This window comes from Urocampus carinirostris, chromosome 4, assembly GCF_059441175.1.
Source record: "Urocampus carinirostris isolate Australia breed hairy pipefish chromosome 4, RoL_Ucar_1.0, whole genome shotgun sequence".
In the NCBI taxonomy this organism is placed as follows: Eukaryota; Metazoa; Chordata; class Actinopteri; order Syngnathiformes; family Syngnathidae; genus Urocampus; species Urocampus carinirostris.
The window spans coordinates 42,189,771-42,207,051 of record NC_142352.1 but is presented as its reverse complement, the minus strand read 5'-3'; the positions used below and the strand labels follow the sequence as shown (position 1 = coordinate 42,207,051).

Here is a 17,281-nt window from a genome sequence, read left to right as displayed (position 1 = left end):
GTGTGTCATCTGGTTATGATTAAGGAAACGTGCAGGTTGAAAAATATCCAATGACACCAATGTCAAGTAACAGACTTATTTTGGAAAGCCGTTATGTTGTGTGGCAACTAAAGTGAGAAGCACAACAATGTAGTTGTTAAATACAGTCCCTAATCAATCTTTAATCTGCATCAGTGGTACCTGTTGAGAAAACATCAAAATACTAATCAAAATCAGTCTTATTTGCGATCATCTTTTGTGACATCCAATGACCTTTTTCAACTAATAGACCAACTACGGGCCGCAGGCTACGCGCAACCCGTTAAGTTTATTAATCCGGCCCGCCAAATGTTTAAAGGTTCAGAAAAACACCGCTAAGGGATCCCTTTAATACCCGGGTTGTTGATTTGGTTCCATTCTTGTCCCCAGTGTCGCCAACATTCAAATAGTTGACGACATTTTTCTTTACATTATATATTGAAAACAAGAAACTTTTCCTTGGGCTAGCCGTGTTGCCTTTTGAGTTCTTCAATGTATGTTATAATTTGAGTGTTTAAAAAGGGGGCATAATTTATTAATTTGCTTAAACTCTGTGTGTGTCAAAACATTTGATGAAATTGTTTATTTAAAGATTCTATGTCTGTGTGATTGTCACTGCTATTCTAAAAATACTGCTCTAATTTCTGTCTTTTTGCATGGATGTAATGTTTAACTAAAAGGCCAAAAATTAATTACCCCAAAAAATAACTATTTTTTCCTAGCATGGCTCTTCTGTCAAAATGTTTCAACCCAATGCAGTTCTCCTACCCCTGTAATAGACTCATTTTGGAAAATTATGGTGATGCTTGGTAACCTGTATATATGTACCAGGGTAGCAGTTAACTACAATCCCAAACCAGTAGTTCAATTTGCATAGGCAGTAATCGACAGTAGAGATGACTGTCACTGCAAATTAATATTTATCAGTGCTGAATTGGAGCATGTTTTGTAACATAACAACTACAAAAAAATGGTATGTGGGCTGCTTCAAAATAAATAGGTATTGCTAACATTATCTTTGGTGTCATATCACAGCCAGCGACCATGTTCCCAAAATGTCCGAGGGTAATTCTTGGCATAGTGGAGCTGACTCTTGGCTTTCGTGTCATTTTAACGGAGGTAAGAATGTGAAGTTTGTGATGGGAACAACTTTGCTTTTCGTTTGGCGTTTAGCGGCTTTGGCCGGCCTTCCTTTTGAGATGTTTCCCGGTAAATGTAGTTGCAAAGGAATTGAACTGAGATTCCCCCTCTCCTCAAGCAGCAGATGCGACGAGTCTTCTTCGGCTCCATCCAGTGAATGCAGTTCTGAGGGTTCTTGCTCCAGCATGGCCCTGTGGCTAGACGACGTAGATTTTTTGGCGAAATGAGGGCTTGGCTGAGACTCGTTGCATTGCTCTCCGCTCATGGCTAAAATGTCCCCATGAAATGATGTCTCTGCATGCAATGACGGTGGAATGTCTGTCTCCTTTCGAGACTTTGGTTTTTTGTCTCGCTTTTGGGGAAGAAGAATGCAACTGACAGGAGCAACTCTGTCCCAGCCACGCACCTACCGCATGCCAAAACAGTTCAAAGTTAGCAGATCACTTTTAGAATCTACACTCTAAAAAAAAATGTAATTATTGGAATATACTTACAGCCTCTTCCCAACCACAGTAACAATGATACTCATGGGGCTCCTGTTCTTTTGAAAAGGCCTCCTCGCTCATCTCAAGAAGAAAGTCGACATGAATCCTTTGCGCTTTGTAAAGCTGTTCCTCAACAGGGTTTTCCAGATCGAGGGTGTCACCATCTGCTCCATCCATTGCTGCGGGTACCTTTTCGTGGGGAAGAAAGGTTATAAAACATTTGCTACAATTATCACTGGTAATTTAAGTAATGTCGAACGAAAACAAAAATTGTAAGATTTGGAGTTAAGATTTTTGTTTACTTTCTGTTGACTTTCTAGCATTGGAGAAAACTTTCTGTGGCGTCTATTTTAATCCCAGAATACAAAATGACCTCTTTTGGATTGTTTTTAAACCATGTTTGATCAATTATGTAAAATAGTAAGTTTAATATGTAACAAAGTTGGTTCTTATGCGGTTAGTATAGCAACTAAAATGGTAGGCATATGCAAGCCCTTTGATTTTGTGATTAAAAGCTATACAAATATGACTTGATTCATTAGCATTGCTTTCTAACCTGCTTTGTTTTTGTTGTTTTATCAGCATTTAACAAACATGTATCCATTGTTTAGTATACATAACATAAAGGTTTAATTTAGTCAAATTTTGAAAATGGTTTCACATATCTTAAATGTGCTTTTTATTTATCATCAGTGTGCCTCAATCTCAAATAATCTATAAAAGGATGCTTAAATTGTCCTCCGATGCTCCAATGTCAAGAATGACCTGTACCTGTAACTCATTTCCTCAGGTTTACATGCATTTGAAAACAAATAAGGTACTCAATCCATCGAAATTAATGTCAAATAATACAGATTTTTAATGGGCTGCTCACGTGGACATGATCAGATGGGAAGCACGCCCGAGTCTGTGCAGGTTCCAAACATTGAAAGTTATACCTCGAACATGAATTTACATGCAACTGATAATAAGTTATCGCATCCACTTGACAAATCGATGACAATAAGCAGTTAAGACAACGCGGATGAATACATACAGGAAAATGTTCGTGGGCAATGACGACCGTAATGACGTCACCTTGCTTTAAACTCGCCGTAAAACTTCATGTGACGTCACAACTGAAAATGTGCGCGGCGCTTAGCGAGTTGGAGTCGCCAAAGATGGCGTCAGCAGAAGCCGAGGCTGCATGACGAAAGCCTCGTGAAAAGCTTTAAACGTGAGCAAGGAAGCTGTTGTTAAATCACTTTCCATGAGGATCTCTCCAAGGGTGGTACATCGGCCGCAGGGTGAATTCATTTAGGGGCTAATGTTGCTTTAAAACTGATAAATCTGATATTGTATAATATGGCAGACTTCAAACGATATGTCACATCTTTTGAAAGCGTGTCTCTCTCTTTCTCTTCCCGGTAAGTAATAATGCATACCTGCCAACTAGGGCTGCAAGTCAACTAACCACTGTTTTAACTATCGACTAGTTACCAACTATTGAAGTGATTGGTCGAATAATCGGATAATAATTATTATATTAAATTTAGCATGAAGTTGGTTTAATTGTGTGGCAAATGAGAATAAACAGAAGAACCAGATACAATGGAAAATACATCTTTTATTAAACACACTGCAGATCCGTACATAAATTAAATATAAATGCACTATAAAAAAACAACTAGGAAAGGTGTTCGGTCAGTTTAGGCATAAAAACATAAATAATTCTCTGTCCATATTTTAGGGACAGTCAAATAAAGAAATACATTGAAATCCGGGAAATCTTATTATCCTTCTAAACCACTGGTTCTCAAGTAGTGGGGCGAGCCCAGAAGGGGAGGCACGAAGATCTGCCAAGAGAGGCGCATGCGCGTATGACTTTAGGGGACTTTTTCTTTTTAACTTTCCCAGAAAAAAAGTCCAATTGAACCTCTACTCCATTAGGGGGCAGTAATGTTCTCAGTGGCAGAGTGTTCTGTTTACATTTAGCACCCTCGCAGTGTTTTAAGTGACCCCATGAAAAAATTTGACACAGTTGCCGAGACAGGTGAAGCGATACGAGGTAAAGAGATAAACAAAAGTCCCCTCCACTGCGACCTTGCCTGGAGACTAGAAAAGACTGGTATGCTTGTAATGTTAAAAATGTTGGATATGGACAGTCAAAGCCAGATAAATTATGCTTGTCATTTAAAGACCAATATTATTTGATCACTCAAAAAAATGATTGATCTTAGGGGGGGGCGCTAGTCTAAACCCTTCAAAACGCCTCTCCCATCCATTTTCCTCTCCAACGTTCGCTCTCTGGACAATAAACTGGACCATTTACAACTGGAACTAACACCGAACCGCGAGATGACGAACTGCTGCGCTAAAATTCTGCCAAAGACATGGTTAAACTTATCTATCCCGGCTGACGCTCAAGGAAACTGTGCAGGTCAGATGTATCGACATTTCGTTCTGTATACACGTGTACACGAAAGACAATAAAGTATATCTGAATCTGAATCTTTGGGGGTGGGGGCTGACAGATAATAATTGAGAAGTGTTGCTGTATACCAAGAAGAGGTACATTTGCTGCAGTAGAACAGTATATAAAATAATACAATCCCATACTGTGGTCAACCACCAAGTCTTTTACGAAAGTACCAAACAGTTTTTAACAGTTAGAAATAACTGACATTTGTAGTTTTCAACTTCTTAACAAATGACGTATGTTCCTCTGACTATTTTGATTACATTTCTCTGGCACAGTCTGCCATACCGCTCGAGATCTCTTCTATAGCCAAATATACGCGGATAAAAGGTCAAATGCACATCGTCAAAATTTTGCTGGAATCTTACCGACGCGAGACAGACTCTTTTGTTCAACTCCTTTTGTCCGCTCTTTAAATGTTCACGCCTCCACCACCATCTTATGCAAAGTCTGCTCTGCAAATTTTGCAGGTAGTCTTTTTATTGGGCGCATCCCGAGAAAATGCTCCAAAAGTTGGGGTTCAAGTAATTGATGTTGACACCACCGTTTCCGTATGTTTTTGTTGAAACTCTACTGCCAACACTACCGCTTTAAAAACACAGCTTGGAAAGAAAAACATACCGCTTTTACAATTTTAAACGACAACAACAAATCTTCACTCTAAACACGTATTTTAGTTTATGGCTGTCTTATAATGAAATTTGAATAGGTGTTTTGCATGAATAAACCATTCTAACTAGAGAGGTATCTGGGGCGCTTTGTAGAGAATCGGCTTTTACAGCTCGGCTCTTTTAGCCCCCAAATGGCCTCTTAGAATGTTTTTGTTGCCTGAGTTGCTTTAGTACTTTCTTTTAGGTAACATGCACAAAATCACTTAGAAAGCGGTGAAAAAAAAGTAAAAAAAGACAAAAAGGAAAATAATGTTGTTGTTTTTTTAATAATAATCAAATGAATCAATAAACCCCCCCAAAAATTCTATTGAATTATAATAGAATTTATTTTCTTCACCCTGCAGTGAACTTTTAGTTCATTTTAACTAACTTTTTATAAAAAGCAACTTTAAAGTCAAGCAACACGGAATGCCTAAAAAACATGTGACACAACAAAATGGAAATAAAACTTTTGACTGCAGAGCAACAAATACACTATGAAATCCAAGAATTAACTTGAAATGTGTTATATTTTATAAAGCTAATTGTGAAACATTGGATCCCTGAAAAACATAGGAAATATCAATTTGAATATTTACAGACCTACAATGGTAAATTATATAACCCTGATTTACTCAACAAATTTAAAGTCAACAACATAGAATTCTTGTAAAAAAATATTAACTAATCCCAACAGAAAAAAAACATCTCGAAGGGGGCCTGCTCCTGGAGTTCATTTCTAAGAGGCAGCACATAGAGCCATGTCATTCACGCACGACACCTCACTATCCAACGATCGCATTAGATCTACGTTTTGGAAAAAGTTTACCACTGATGCTTTCAACCAAGCGATGGGGTTTTTGTTGTTGTTTTTTTAAATATTCCTGAAACGGATTGTTTTGCACATAACAATAGAGTATGTCATCTACCGCTTTTTAAAGTCAAAAGGTTGGCATGTATTATAATGGCATTAGTTAAAAAATGTTTTTTATGAAAAAGTAAGGCATTTTCCCAAATTTCTGTAGTGCAGTGGTTCACTTCACATGCAACAGGTTCCCGGTTCGAGACCAGGGTGGAAACATTTGTTGGCCTGGAGAGGGATGGGCACCACCAGAGTGTGCTTGCCCAAAACACACCACAGGAAATGGTGCTCCTACAACCCTAGTGGTAAAGGGACCCCCAACCATAATGTGTTTTAACCCGAAAATTCTAAGCATAATTATAACAGACCTGCTTGTATGAATGGCATCATGTGCAACCTCTATTAATGAAAGTACATTTAAGGGGATATTGTCTATTATTTAGCGTCTCCTGGTCGTAAAAAAAATACTGCATATGAACTATGACACACGTTTGTTTTTTTAAATACATGTAGGTTAAAACATTGCATTTATCTTACATAACCTGAGGCTATGTAAGGAGCTGACATGATTGTCTGCCATCTTGCTGCTACGGGTACTCACAAAACCAAAAACATTGTGGAACACTGAGCAAAAAATTCAGAAAAAAGGTGCGGTTTGGTCGCTTTGAGTCTCTGTAGTTTGTATTCTTCGCTGAAGTTTGTAGCACTCGTTTTTAGTTGCACTACACAATATTACAGTGTCCATATAAATGTTGTGCTGTTTATACATATTTAATGCATGCGGATTAAGTGATATATTTATAATGAACCAAATTATCATTTTTAGAAAAAATGGGGTTACATTTGATATTCTCCTCTGATTTGCCACTGGTGTCCCACAGAGCTTCCAGATACATTGGTTTTGGAAATATGTTACTGCTAATGCCATTGCACTATTTCAATCACAGTATTATTCTGATGAACCAACAATTTAGGCAAATCTAGAAGCACTACCTTGTAAATACTTGCCTACTTATCCTAACAACATTTTACATCAAATTTTCTCCCAGTGTTTTATTACATGTTTATTCTGAAGTGCCACATTGAATCACGTTATAAACAATATTTATTATTTTCTTCTAAATGACAATAAAGACCATGTTAATTCTAAAAGAATAACTATATTTACATGGAGGCAATAATCTGATTGGAAACTGAATGTTGCCCGTATGCTGATTAGGTAAAACAATGTAAAGGCGTACAATAATCAATTAAAAAGTCTCAATCCAACTTCCGAGTATTCTGATTGCAATTAAGGACCACGCTAGGACAATACCTGTGCATGTATACACATTTGAGTAACCACATTGATTGTGCACATGCCGTTGCCCTTGTCCAATACATTTTTATGCGCCAAAGCACTGTGGGACTCGTAGTACACACGGAAGGTGCACGCAAACTCCATCTTGTATGCCAAAAAGCCTTATATGTATTGATTGATTTCGATTGGATATTTCCATTTTATTTTCTGCCCCTAAGGCAAAATTGCGATGGTTGCATCCATCAAAATACAATGGATGTCACAGTTGTATCCACACATAATGTAAGTCTACCATTTTGGCTAGCCACATACAAGCTCATCTTGTAAACACACGAGATGCAGCTTACTAATGGAGCTCAGAGGAAACAAACACAGTACTTAGTTGGATTAGGCGATCGTCTTAAAACTATCCTTTGTTTAATGTCAAAAGTTAAATGTAGAAACAATGTTCATTTGTGTCATGTCGTTTGTGCTTCACCCTTGTAATCTGAATATTTGCAAATACCATGTATACGCTGTTATTTGTGTCTTTCTGGGCATGTAAATGATTTATCCAGATTACTCCAGAAATCCAATATTCAAATCTGACTATTGCCTGCATGTAAACATAGTCGTTGTTTCTTTTAGTGCTACTTTTTATCCGGAACGAATTACACCCACATTTGTTTTTCAACCATCCAGACCATGCCTTTTTTAACCTGAGGTATTATCTTGGGACTCTGAGGTCGATCTGTTAGTGTGTGGTTTGTTGAATGTGTTGCAGGTTCATTACTGTATTTAATGTGATGTGTCATCTCATGTTTCGCAGAGTTCCGCAGTCAGTTTGCAATTTAAACATCTTGACATGTGAACCAGCTTTTACACATAAAACTGAGAAGGTTGTTCAATTGGTCATACTTTATTTCACTATGTGCGTTGTGTTATTTTTAACATTACGCTGATTTCCATTTGCTTACAGAATTAATACAATTTAATGCCTGTAATGACACATAAATCCAAACCGCTGACATTTTGGAAGATGGAGTGCAAGCACAGTTGGCAGCAGAAGAGCAGGGTTTCACAGGTATGTAACATGATATGACATCAAACAGAATGTCACTTTTTTCCCTGGATTTTTGCCAGAGAACCTTAATTGGTGAGGATAAGACCTGAGGTGGGCGGATCATAACATGTTAAAAATGTTTTAGTTTAGGGGACGGGGTTCAGTTTTTCTTCAATAGAAAACTAGATAGTAAACACGCAATGCTAAGCTTTACCTCTTTCAAACGAGCTGATCTTGTTCCGAATGGCTTTATTGACTCTTTTTCTTCTGAGGCTTTTAATCTTTCTTCCTGACTAGCACTTTGCCCATCTGTTCAATGTTTCATGTTGTGAAACTTTTACCGTTGCTTTAACTGACACCGTAGAGACGCGTTTTAACCCTTTCACACACTTGGCCCTACTGAAAGACAATACTTGAAATTTGATTTGGGATGCTTTGACAGCCTATGGAAATGAACATATTAAGACTAAAACTGACCCTGTCCTTAAGTGTCTTTCTTGTTATTTGGTTATGACTAAGAGGTTGCATTTTCTTTACATATTCCAGCAACTTTTACTAGATTCATATGAAGCCATTCAACAGATCAACAAGATGCGTCACATGGAGCTCTGAAGGAAAGACTACAGGACTGTCTCAGAAAATTAGAATATTGTGATAAAGTTCTTTATTTTCTGTAATGCAATTAAAAAAACAAAAATGTCATACATTCTGGATTCATTACACATCAACTGAACTATTTCAAGCCTTTTATTATTTGAATATTGCTGATTTTGGCTTACAGCTGAAAAAAACTCAAAAATCCTATCTCAAAATATTAGAATACTTCCTCAGACCAAGTAAAAAAAATAACTTTATAACAGCAAAACTAAATCAAACATTTGAAAATGTCCATTGATGCACTCAGTACTTGGTTGGGAATCCTTTTGCACGGATTACTGCATCAATCCGGCGTGGCATGGAGGCAATCAGCCTGTGGCATTGCTGAGGTGTTATTGATGCCCAGGATGCTTCGATAGCGGCCTTCAGCTCATTTGCATTTGTAGGTCTGGTGTCTTTCATCTTCTTCTTAACTATACCCCACAAATTCTCGATGGGGTTCAGGTCAGGGGAATTAGCAGGCCAATCAAGGACAGTGATGCCATGGTCAGTGCACCAGTTACTGGTGGTTTTGGCACTGTGGGCAGGTGCCAGATCATGCTGGAAAATGAAATCCTCATCTCCATAGAGCTTTTCAGCAGATGGAAGCATGTAGTGCTCTAAAATCTCTTGGTACACAGTTGCATTTACTCTGGACTTGATGAAACACAGTGGACCAACACCAGCAGCTGACATGGCTCCCCAAACCATTGCTGACTGTGGGAACTTCACACTGGATTTCAAGCAACTTGGATTTTGCTCCTCTCCAGACTCTGGCGCCTTGACTTCCAAATGAAATGCAAAACTTGCTTTCGTCTGAAAAGAGGACTTTGGACCACTCTGCAACTGTCCAGTGCTTCTTCTCCATAGCCCAAGTCAGACGCCTCTTCCGTTGTCTTGAGTTCAGAAGTGGCTTGACCATGGGAATACGGCTATTGTAGCCCATTTCCCGGACACGTCTGTGAACTGTGGCTTTTGATACCTGGACTCCAGCTTCAGCCCACTGTCTTTGAAGCTGCCCCAAATTCTGGAAGCGGCTCTTCTTCACAATTTTGTTAAGGCTGCGGTCATCTCTCTTGGTTGTGCAGCGTTTCCGGCCACATTTTTCCCTTCCAACAGACTTTTTGTGGATATGCTTTGAAACTGCACTCTGTGAACAGCCTGCTCTTTGAGAAATTTCTTTTTGTGTCTTACCCTCCATCAGGAGGGTATCAATGATGGTCCTCTGGACAGCAGTCAGATCAGCAGTCTTTCCCATACTTGTGATTTAGTTTTCTGAACCAAGCTGAGTGTTTTTAAGGCTCAGGAAACCCTCGCAAGGTGTTTCGAGTTAATTAGATGATTCAGGTGATTAGTTGAATAGCCTACTTGGATACTTTTTCATGATATTCTACAAAAGTCAATTCCATTGAAGTTGGGAAAAAGTTTAAAATGTCAGTAAAATTAGAATAGAATGACTTGCAAACCTTTTCTAACCCATATTTAAATGAATACACCACAAAGACAAGATTATCCATGTTCAAACTCATAAACTTTATTTCCATAAGCAAATAATGATAAACTTAGAATTTTATAATTGCAACAAGTGCCAAAGTAGTTGGGAAAGGGGCTTCTTCACCATTGTGTTACATCACCTTTCCTTTTAATAACACTCAATAAACGTTTAGGAAGTGAGGAGACTAGTTGTTGAATCGTTGATAGTGGAATCCTTTCCCATTCTTGCTTTATGTACAGCTTCAGCTGTTCAACAGTCCGGGGTCTCCTTTGTCTTATTCTGCGCTTTATAATGCGCCACACATTTTCAATGGGAGACAGGTCAGGACTGCAGGCAGGCCAGTCAAGCACCCGCACCCTCTTACTACGAAGCCACGCTGTCGTGAGACGTGCAGTGTGTGGCTTGGCATTATCCTGCTGGAAGAAGCAAGGGCGCCCATGGTAAAGATTCTGTTTGGATGGCAACATACTTTGTTCCAAAACCTGAATGTACTTTTCTGCATTAATGGTGCCTTCACAGATGTGCAGGTTACCCATTCCTTGGCCACTCATGCACCCCCATACCATCACAGATGCTGGCTTTTGCACTTTGCGTGCATAACAGTCTGGGTGGTTCTGTTCTTCTTTGGACCGGAGGACACGACGTCCACAATTTCCAAACACAATTTGGAAAACTGACTCATCAGACCACAGAACACTTTTCCACTTTGTATCAGTCCATTTTAGATGGGCTCGGGCCCAGAGAACCCTGCGGCGTTTCTGGATGTTGTTGATGAATGGCTTACGCTTTGCAACATAAAGTTTTAACCCACACTTACGGATATAGCGTCGAACTGTATTGACTGACAGTGGTTTTCCAAAGTGTTCCTGAGCCCATGTGGTGATGTCCTTTACACATTGATGTCGGTTCTTAATGCAGTGCCGCTTGAGGGCTCGGAGGTCACGGGCATTCAATAATGGTTTACGGCCATGCCGTTTACGCACAGTGATTTCTCCAGATTCCCTGAACCTTTTCACAATATTATGGACTGTAGATGATGATATCCCTAAATTCCTTGCAATTGTACTTTGAGGAATGTTGTTTTTAAACTGTTCAACAATTTGCTCACGCAGTTGTTCACAAAGAGGTGAACCTCGCCCCATCCTTGCATGTGAATGACTTAGCTTGTTCGGGTCTCCCTTTTTTATACCCAGTAACAACTCTCACCTGTTCCTAATTCATCTGTTCACCTGCAAATAGTTGGTTGATTTCCATTCATCCACTTTCTGAGTAGTTATTGACACCTGTCCCAACTATTTTGGCACGTGTTGCTGTCATCAAATTACAGAGTTGATGATTTTCTCCCAAAACAATAAAGTTTATGAGTGAAGACAATAAATATGTTGTCTTTGCTGTGCATTCATTTAAATATGGGTTGAAAAGAATTTGCAATTTACTTGGATCAATTTTTATTTGCAATTAACACACTTTCCCAACTTCATTGGAATTGAGTTTTGTAATATTTTGAGATAGGATTTTTGAGTTTTCTTAAGCTGTAAGCCAAATTCAGCAATATTAAAATAATAAAAGGCTTGAAATAGTTCAGTTGATGTGTAATGAATCCAGAATGTATGACATTTTTGTTTTTTTAATTGCATTACAGAAAATAAAGAACTTTATCACAATATTCTAATTTTCTGAGACAGTCCTGTAGATGACGAAACATGTTATAGGTAAATTAAAACTTTCTTTAGTGAAACAGTAATATTAAGTAGACTAACAAGTGTGAATATTTTTTCTTTAACACATTAAGCTTCCTCTCAAACATGCATGGCTAGGCAGGACTAGTTAATTGTCTTGGTGTTACATAAAATATAAATTGCAGTCCAAGGCTCTTTGGGTAAAATAGATGTATCATATATTATTAAGAGTTTTTGTTTTGTTTTTCGTTTTTAGGCTGGTTAAATAAAAGCTAAAATGAGTCACCTGTGTTCCCCTGAGCTCACCCTACAATACAGTCCACCTCTTCACTAAAAACCCAAGATAGGCATGTGCCGATACGGGGTTTTGGTGCTGATGCCACCCTTTTTAAGGAGTCTTTGCTTGTGAGACTGGCTGATACCAGCATGAGCAAAGTTCAAGTGGATGTTTTAGAATTATGAAGTACAAATTAGGGGTATAAGTACCTGGTATTATTATTGACTACTCAATATCGATATTTCGGTATCGATATTTCAGAATGATTAATGGAGTATTGCGGATCCCCACTAAAAATTGATCAGTTCTTGCCTTTTTTCCATAGATAAAAAAATATGTTAAACAGCGAATATATTGGAGTGTATGTCCCCCAAAACCGAACAAAAAATATAATGTCCATTGTTTTTCTTTTTAAAATTTATTTATTTTTTAGAAGCTGAAAAAAGTATTAATTGTTTTTTAGTGTTCCAACCTGATTTAAAATCACTATCTTTTCTACCCCTGGTGTCTTTTTCCCAATAATCAATATGCAGACTTTCTGACGAATAATTTGGCACAATTAAAACACATTACATGTGCTTTATTAAACAAAACACACATAAGAGCTATCTTTATTTATTAGTACTATTTTGACTCATACTTAAATGTTTATGTGAGGCATTGGATACAAACATTCTGCTGAAACCAGAAACATGTAGAATGGTTTCCAACGGATTACATTAACTCTATTATTGCATTAACAGAATATGTCTCGAAACAAAATGCATATAACAATTTGGGCCAAAACATATCTGCAAAAGCCAATTGAAATGAAATGATCCGTATTTATATAGCGCTTTTCAAGTCAAGACTTCCTAAAGCGCTTTACAATGTGCCTCACACAACAGCGGTCGTGCAGCCATGTAAGGCGCTAATCTGCTTATTGGGGGCATTTTGGGTTCAGTGTCTTACCCAAGGACACTTCGACATCCGGGAGCCGGGATTCGAACTGCGATCTCTTGATCCCAAGACGAGCGCTCTACCTCCTAAGCCACTGCCGCCCCATTCGAGGTTTTGGACATACGCATCTTCTAAAAAGCGATTGCTAATTAACACCTTAACTTTATCCCTGCAAGTTACTCGCTCATCATTTTCAGGCTTCACTTTGTTTGAATGTCCAGCCATCATTTTACATAGGAAAGAAACCATGCAGTACAGATACGCCTAGCTGTAATGCAGTTTACTTTTCATGGTTTCAATACTTCACAGATTTTCATCGTGGATTGTTATCTGCAGCAGACGACAGCAAATGCCACCACCAAGGAAGAGGGCTGTGTGTGCGCATTGGGAGGGTGTGACTGTGTGCACCGCTGTGATAGGCTGATGTATGCTGTCAGTCAAACAGCTGGGTGGGTCACACAAGTCGATGGGTCCACCCAAAACAAACTGCAAAGCAGGGCGAAAGCTAGAATTTAAGGGGTTCGTTGTATTGATAAATGCCAAACACCATCGATTGCTCTGTGAATTGTTAAATAGTCGGGGAATAGACCGAGGCAACGTCAGGAGGTAATACAACAGCGATGCTGCTCTGGCTGACTGCTCTGGCTGACTGCTCTGGCTACGTAACAACTCAAGCCACTCCTGCCAAGCCTGTATCGCACAAATCCCAGGTCAATTACCCATGAAACGGATGACCTGGTGCTACAACTCGTGGGAAACCACTACATCCGTGACAATTGTATTTTAATAATCACAGACACCTGGCTCAATTTAAGTATCCCCGATGCTAGCGTGCAGCTCTCTACATCACTTTCTTGCACTGAAAAGAGAAGCCCAATAAATTTGTACAATTATGTCATGGCAATAAAGACTATCCATTTAACTGTAATTCTGTGTTCTGTGTTTTTATTAGTAGATCTGTAGTTATTATTTTACAGTCATATATATTAAGTTACTGATATCTAATAAATGAATAAATCTGTCTACTTTGCAGATTTTGACGATTGCAGGACTTTTTTAAAAAAATCAAGTCATGTACGAAAAACAAAAGATTGCTATATCTTATTTATTCACTGCGCTACGCTTTGCAGTAGTGATTTGGAATGTAATTTCTTATTCGTAGCTGGTTTCAGTCACAAATCATCTTTCAATTCATGTTTCTCTTGAATAAAAAAAAACATTGTAGTATCTGATCTCGTTCAGCAACCGTCTTATAAACAAACCCTAAAAGCGGTGAGGAACTATTGTCTACAATGGGTCTCCAACGTGGTACCTGCGAGCACCTGGGTTCCCCCACAGGGGCAGCTCAGGTGCCTGCGGACCTGTTCTTTAAATAGCTCACCATTGCTGGGTCATTGTGATTTTCTAGTCAAATTACATTTTTAGTGGTCGAGTCTTTTCAACCCTATTTTCAATAATTACCCTGGTAATAACATAGTAATGACAAGATATGTTGTTATTTTAGAAATGCATGACAAACTAGATGCCCTTTGCGCTAATTTGTAACAAAAAGTAGCTCTCAGCTTGACAAAGGTTGGAGTCCCCTGGTCTAGATGTGTGGTTTTCAGCAAGTGGCAAAATGGCTGCCTCCTGATGCCGATTTTCACAAAGTGTTTTTTCCCCCTACAAATACGACAATCAAGTTTGGACTAGCAGGGACACCCAGAACATGTGAATACCTTTTATTTGTAGTTCGGGTAAAATACAGAGAGAAAACTACAAGAGCTTTCACAACTTCCTCTTACCAGGATGACGTCGCCACAAATCTACAACGCTGCAGCATGCGGATTGCAGTTCCTTCGCAATAAATGTATATTCGCGTCAAACTAAAGTCTATTTAACGGCTCGTTGTGCAGTTTCAGTCTAGTGTGCGGCAGATTGACTTCCGCTCCGGAGAAACTCTGTCGCCATGGCAACCCTTCTCTTGCAGTCTGTGACGTCGAGAAATGGGCGGGACGGAGGCTTCCCTGCAGAAGAATGCTGACTATAAAAGCCATCAATACGTGTGAAAACTTTAATATAACTGAGTTTTGTTTTGTTTATTTGTAATCTCGGAACGCTTGCAGACCATAAAATTGCGTCTGGTAACGTGTGATCCGGCTTTTTCTTTTTCTTTTTTTCCAGCGACGCGACGTTCAGATCTGCACGTAGACCTCGGTGAATCCAAGCCACGTCAAATGCACTAGGGGTGGGTGATACAGGGAATGTTGGTATCTACCCGATTCACGTTAATACAGGGTCGGTATTGATCGATACCGATCCAATACTTTTTGATGAGAAATTTCATTACAATTGAATAATTAAATCCCTGCCCCTTGAGTTCGCCTATTATTACAATAAACACAGCACAATTGTTTTACACACTAAAATGTTATCCTTTTTTCAATTAAATTATTTTATCGGAAACTTTTAACAGTATAAAAAAAATACAATTATTTCCATTGCAACTGTTTCAGAACTAATGCCAAGAGTGTCAAATAAAGAATCAGCAATGTAATAGAAATATTATACAACGATCAACTAGAGAACTAAACTACATTTCAATGCACAATATTTTGAAAATAAAGTTCACTATGCAAATCAAGTGTCAAATTTCTCTCATTGGCTCTGTTGCCATAGTGACAGTAGATTTGTAGGTTTTTGCTCAGGGCCAGGAACATATTTACAATAATGTTTGCAGCCCATTGTTCTTCGTAGGAAGAGCTTTTTTTCCCACGATTTAATGTACATTTTTGGTGTTGCCACACGAGCAGACTACCACACAAACTAAACTTGGAATTGACATTTTCTGTGGTCCGAAAAAATAATCCACACTGTGTTGCGTTTCATGTTTGCTTATGTCATTTTTAGCTTCTGGTAGAGGTTTGCCCATAGATTGGTCACTCTCCTGCCTGGGACGCAGGATGCAGCAGCAGGCTATGTATGGAGAGTTGCTAAAAGTGCGCCTGTCAGTCATAACTCCGGCATTAGAGTGGTGGAGGATGCTAAGTGAGAAAAAAGGGAAAGGCTGTGGCATCTATGGAGAAGTGGTGCTTTGAGAAAATTAGTGGAGTTAAGTATCAATCCCAAGGACAGTATACTATGAGTGGGCTACAGGGAATGTTGGAATTGATCCGAGCAAAGTAGATGCAGGGTAGTATCGATCAATACCGTTCTGATACAAGACTTTTTACTTATAAATTACATGATCATTCAATAATTGGCAGAATGGTTAAAGTTTTAAGTGTATCCTATTATCTGTAGTGAATAGGTGCTTTGGTGGAGGATCGAAGTATCGACCCCGGGGCAATCGTATCGATCTGATCCAAGTATATGCTCAGCATCGATAATATCATACCTGTCAACCTGTACATTTTTGCCGTACAAAGTACGTTTATTATGCATTTTAAAACGTGTACGACGTAAAAGAAAATCTGTACGGAAAACCGCAAATTTGTCAATTATGGGTACCATCCGGTATACACTGACTATCACGAAACATCAAATCAATCAAGTCAAACGAGTTCGCCGCTATCTCGGTATCGTTTCTTTTCGTTGCAAACGAAGCGAGCGGTTTAATGTACTGTGCGCAAGCGTCTGCAGCCTCGGATTTCATGTAGTAGTTATGTAGTGAAAGGAAGTCCGTCTCCTTTTAGGGAACCGGCTTTTTCGGCTCAACTCATTAAAGAGAGCCGGCTCTCACGGCTCACTTAAATTAAGAAAAAAAAGATGTATAAAAGGAGAAAATGAAAAAGACAGGTTTGTGGTTATCCCTTTAATCAGTATACTGCCAACAATAATTTAATGTAGAAAACAAATTAATAATTTGAATAAGAAAATGTATTATTCTACTTAATTATATTTGCATGTATTTTTTCCTTCTACGGTGAACGTCCAAGCTGCTTAATTTTTAACCTTTTTTATAATAAACCTCATTCATGTCGAGCAACTCCGTATCTCACAACAAAATGTTAATTAACAATATATATGATGTAAGGAAACACATGTACAATATAAGATGTTAAACTACATAAATAAACACGTTTGAAAAAAATATGGTGTAGGATTATTTTGTAAGGGAAAATACAACATATTGTAAAGGCATGGGGCCGTGAGGGTTGACAGGTACGTAATATCAATATTTGGATCGTTCTAAACGCCCCTAATCATACACCAATACCACGCGAGAGGGCAGTCTCACCGCCATTGAAATGCGTTAAATCGGAAAAACTAAACACTTAGTTCTTTTTTCTCATCCGCCGCCTATTGATGAAGCGAGCGG

The 17,281-nt window shown here is 38.6% G+C and overlaps 1 protein-coding gene and 1 long non-coding RNA gene across 2 annotated transcripts; one reads left to right on the top strand and one right to left on the bottom strand.

Annotated features, from left to right (window-relative positions):
* Window positions 1-141: 141 nt before the first annotated feature.
* On the bottom strand, window positions 142-2,686 carry LOC148367623 (uncharacterized). The gene is made up of 3 exons (XM_088334620.1): window positions 2,518-2,686; window positions 1,653-1,832; window positions 142-1,564 (listed from the first exon to the last, which is right to left on the bottom strand). Exons 2-3 carry the CDS (start codon window positions 1,818-1,820, stop codon window positions 1,124-1,126), a joined length of 609 nt encoding a protein of 202 aa, XP_088190746.1. The 5' UTR covers window positions 1,821-1,832; window positions 2,518-2,686; the 3' UTR covers window positions 142-1,123.
* A 179-nt stretch (window positions 2,687-2,865) lies between these two features.
* LOC148367622 (uncharacterized) lies at window positions 2,866-13,909 on the top strand. Its single transcript, XR_015850352.1, has 4 exons — window positions 2,866-3,049; window positions 7,722-7,791; window positions 7,872-7,976; window positions 13,291-13,909. It is a non-coding gene; the product is annotated as an uncharacterized LOC148367622 (long non-coding RNA).
* The last annotated feature ends 3,372 nt before the right edge of the window (window positions 13,910-17,281 follow it).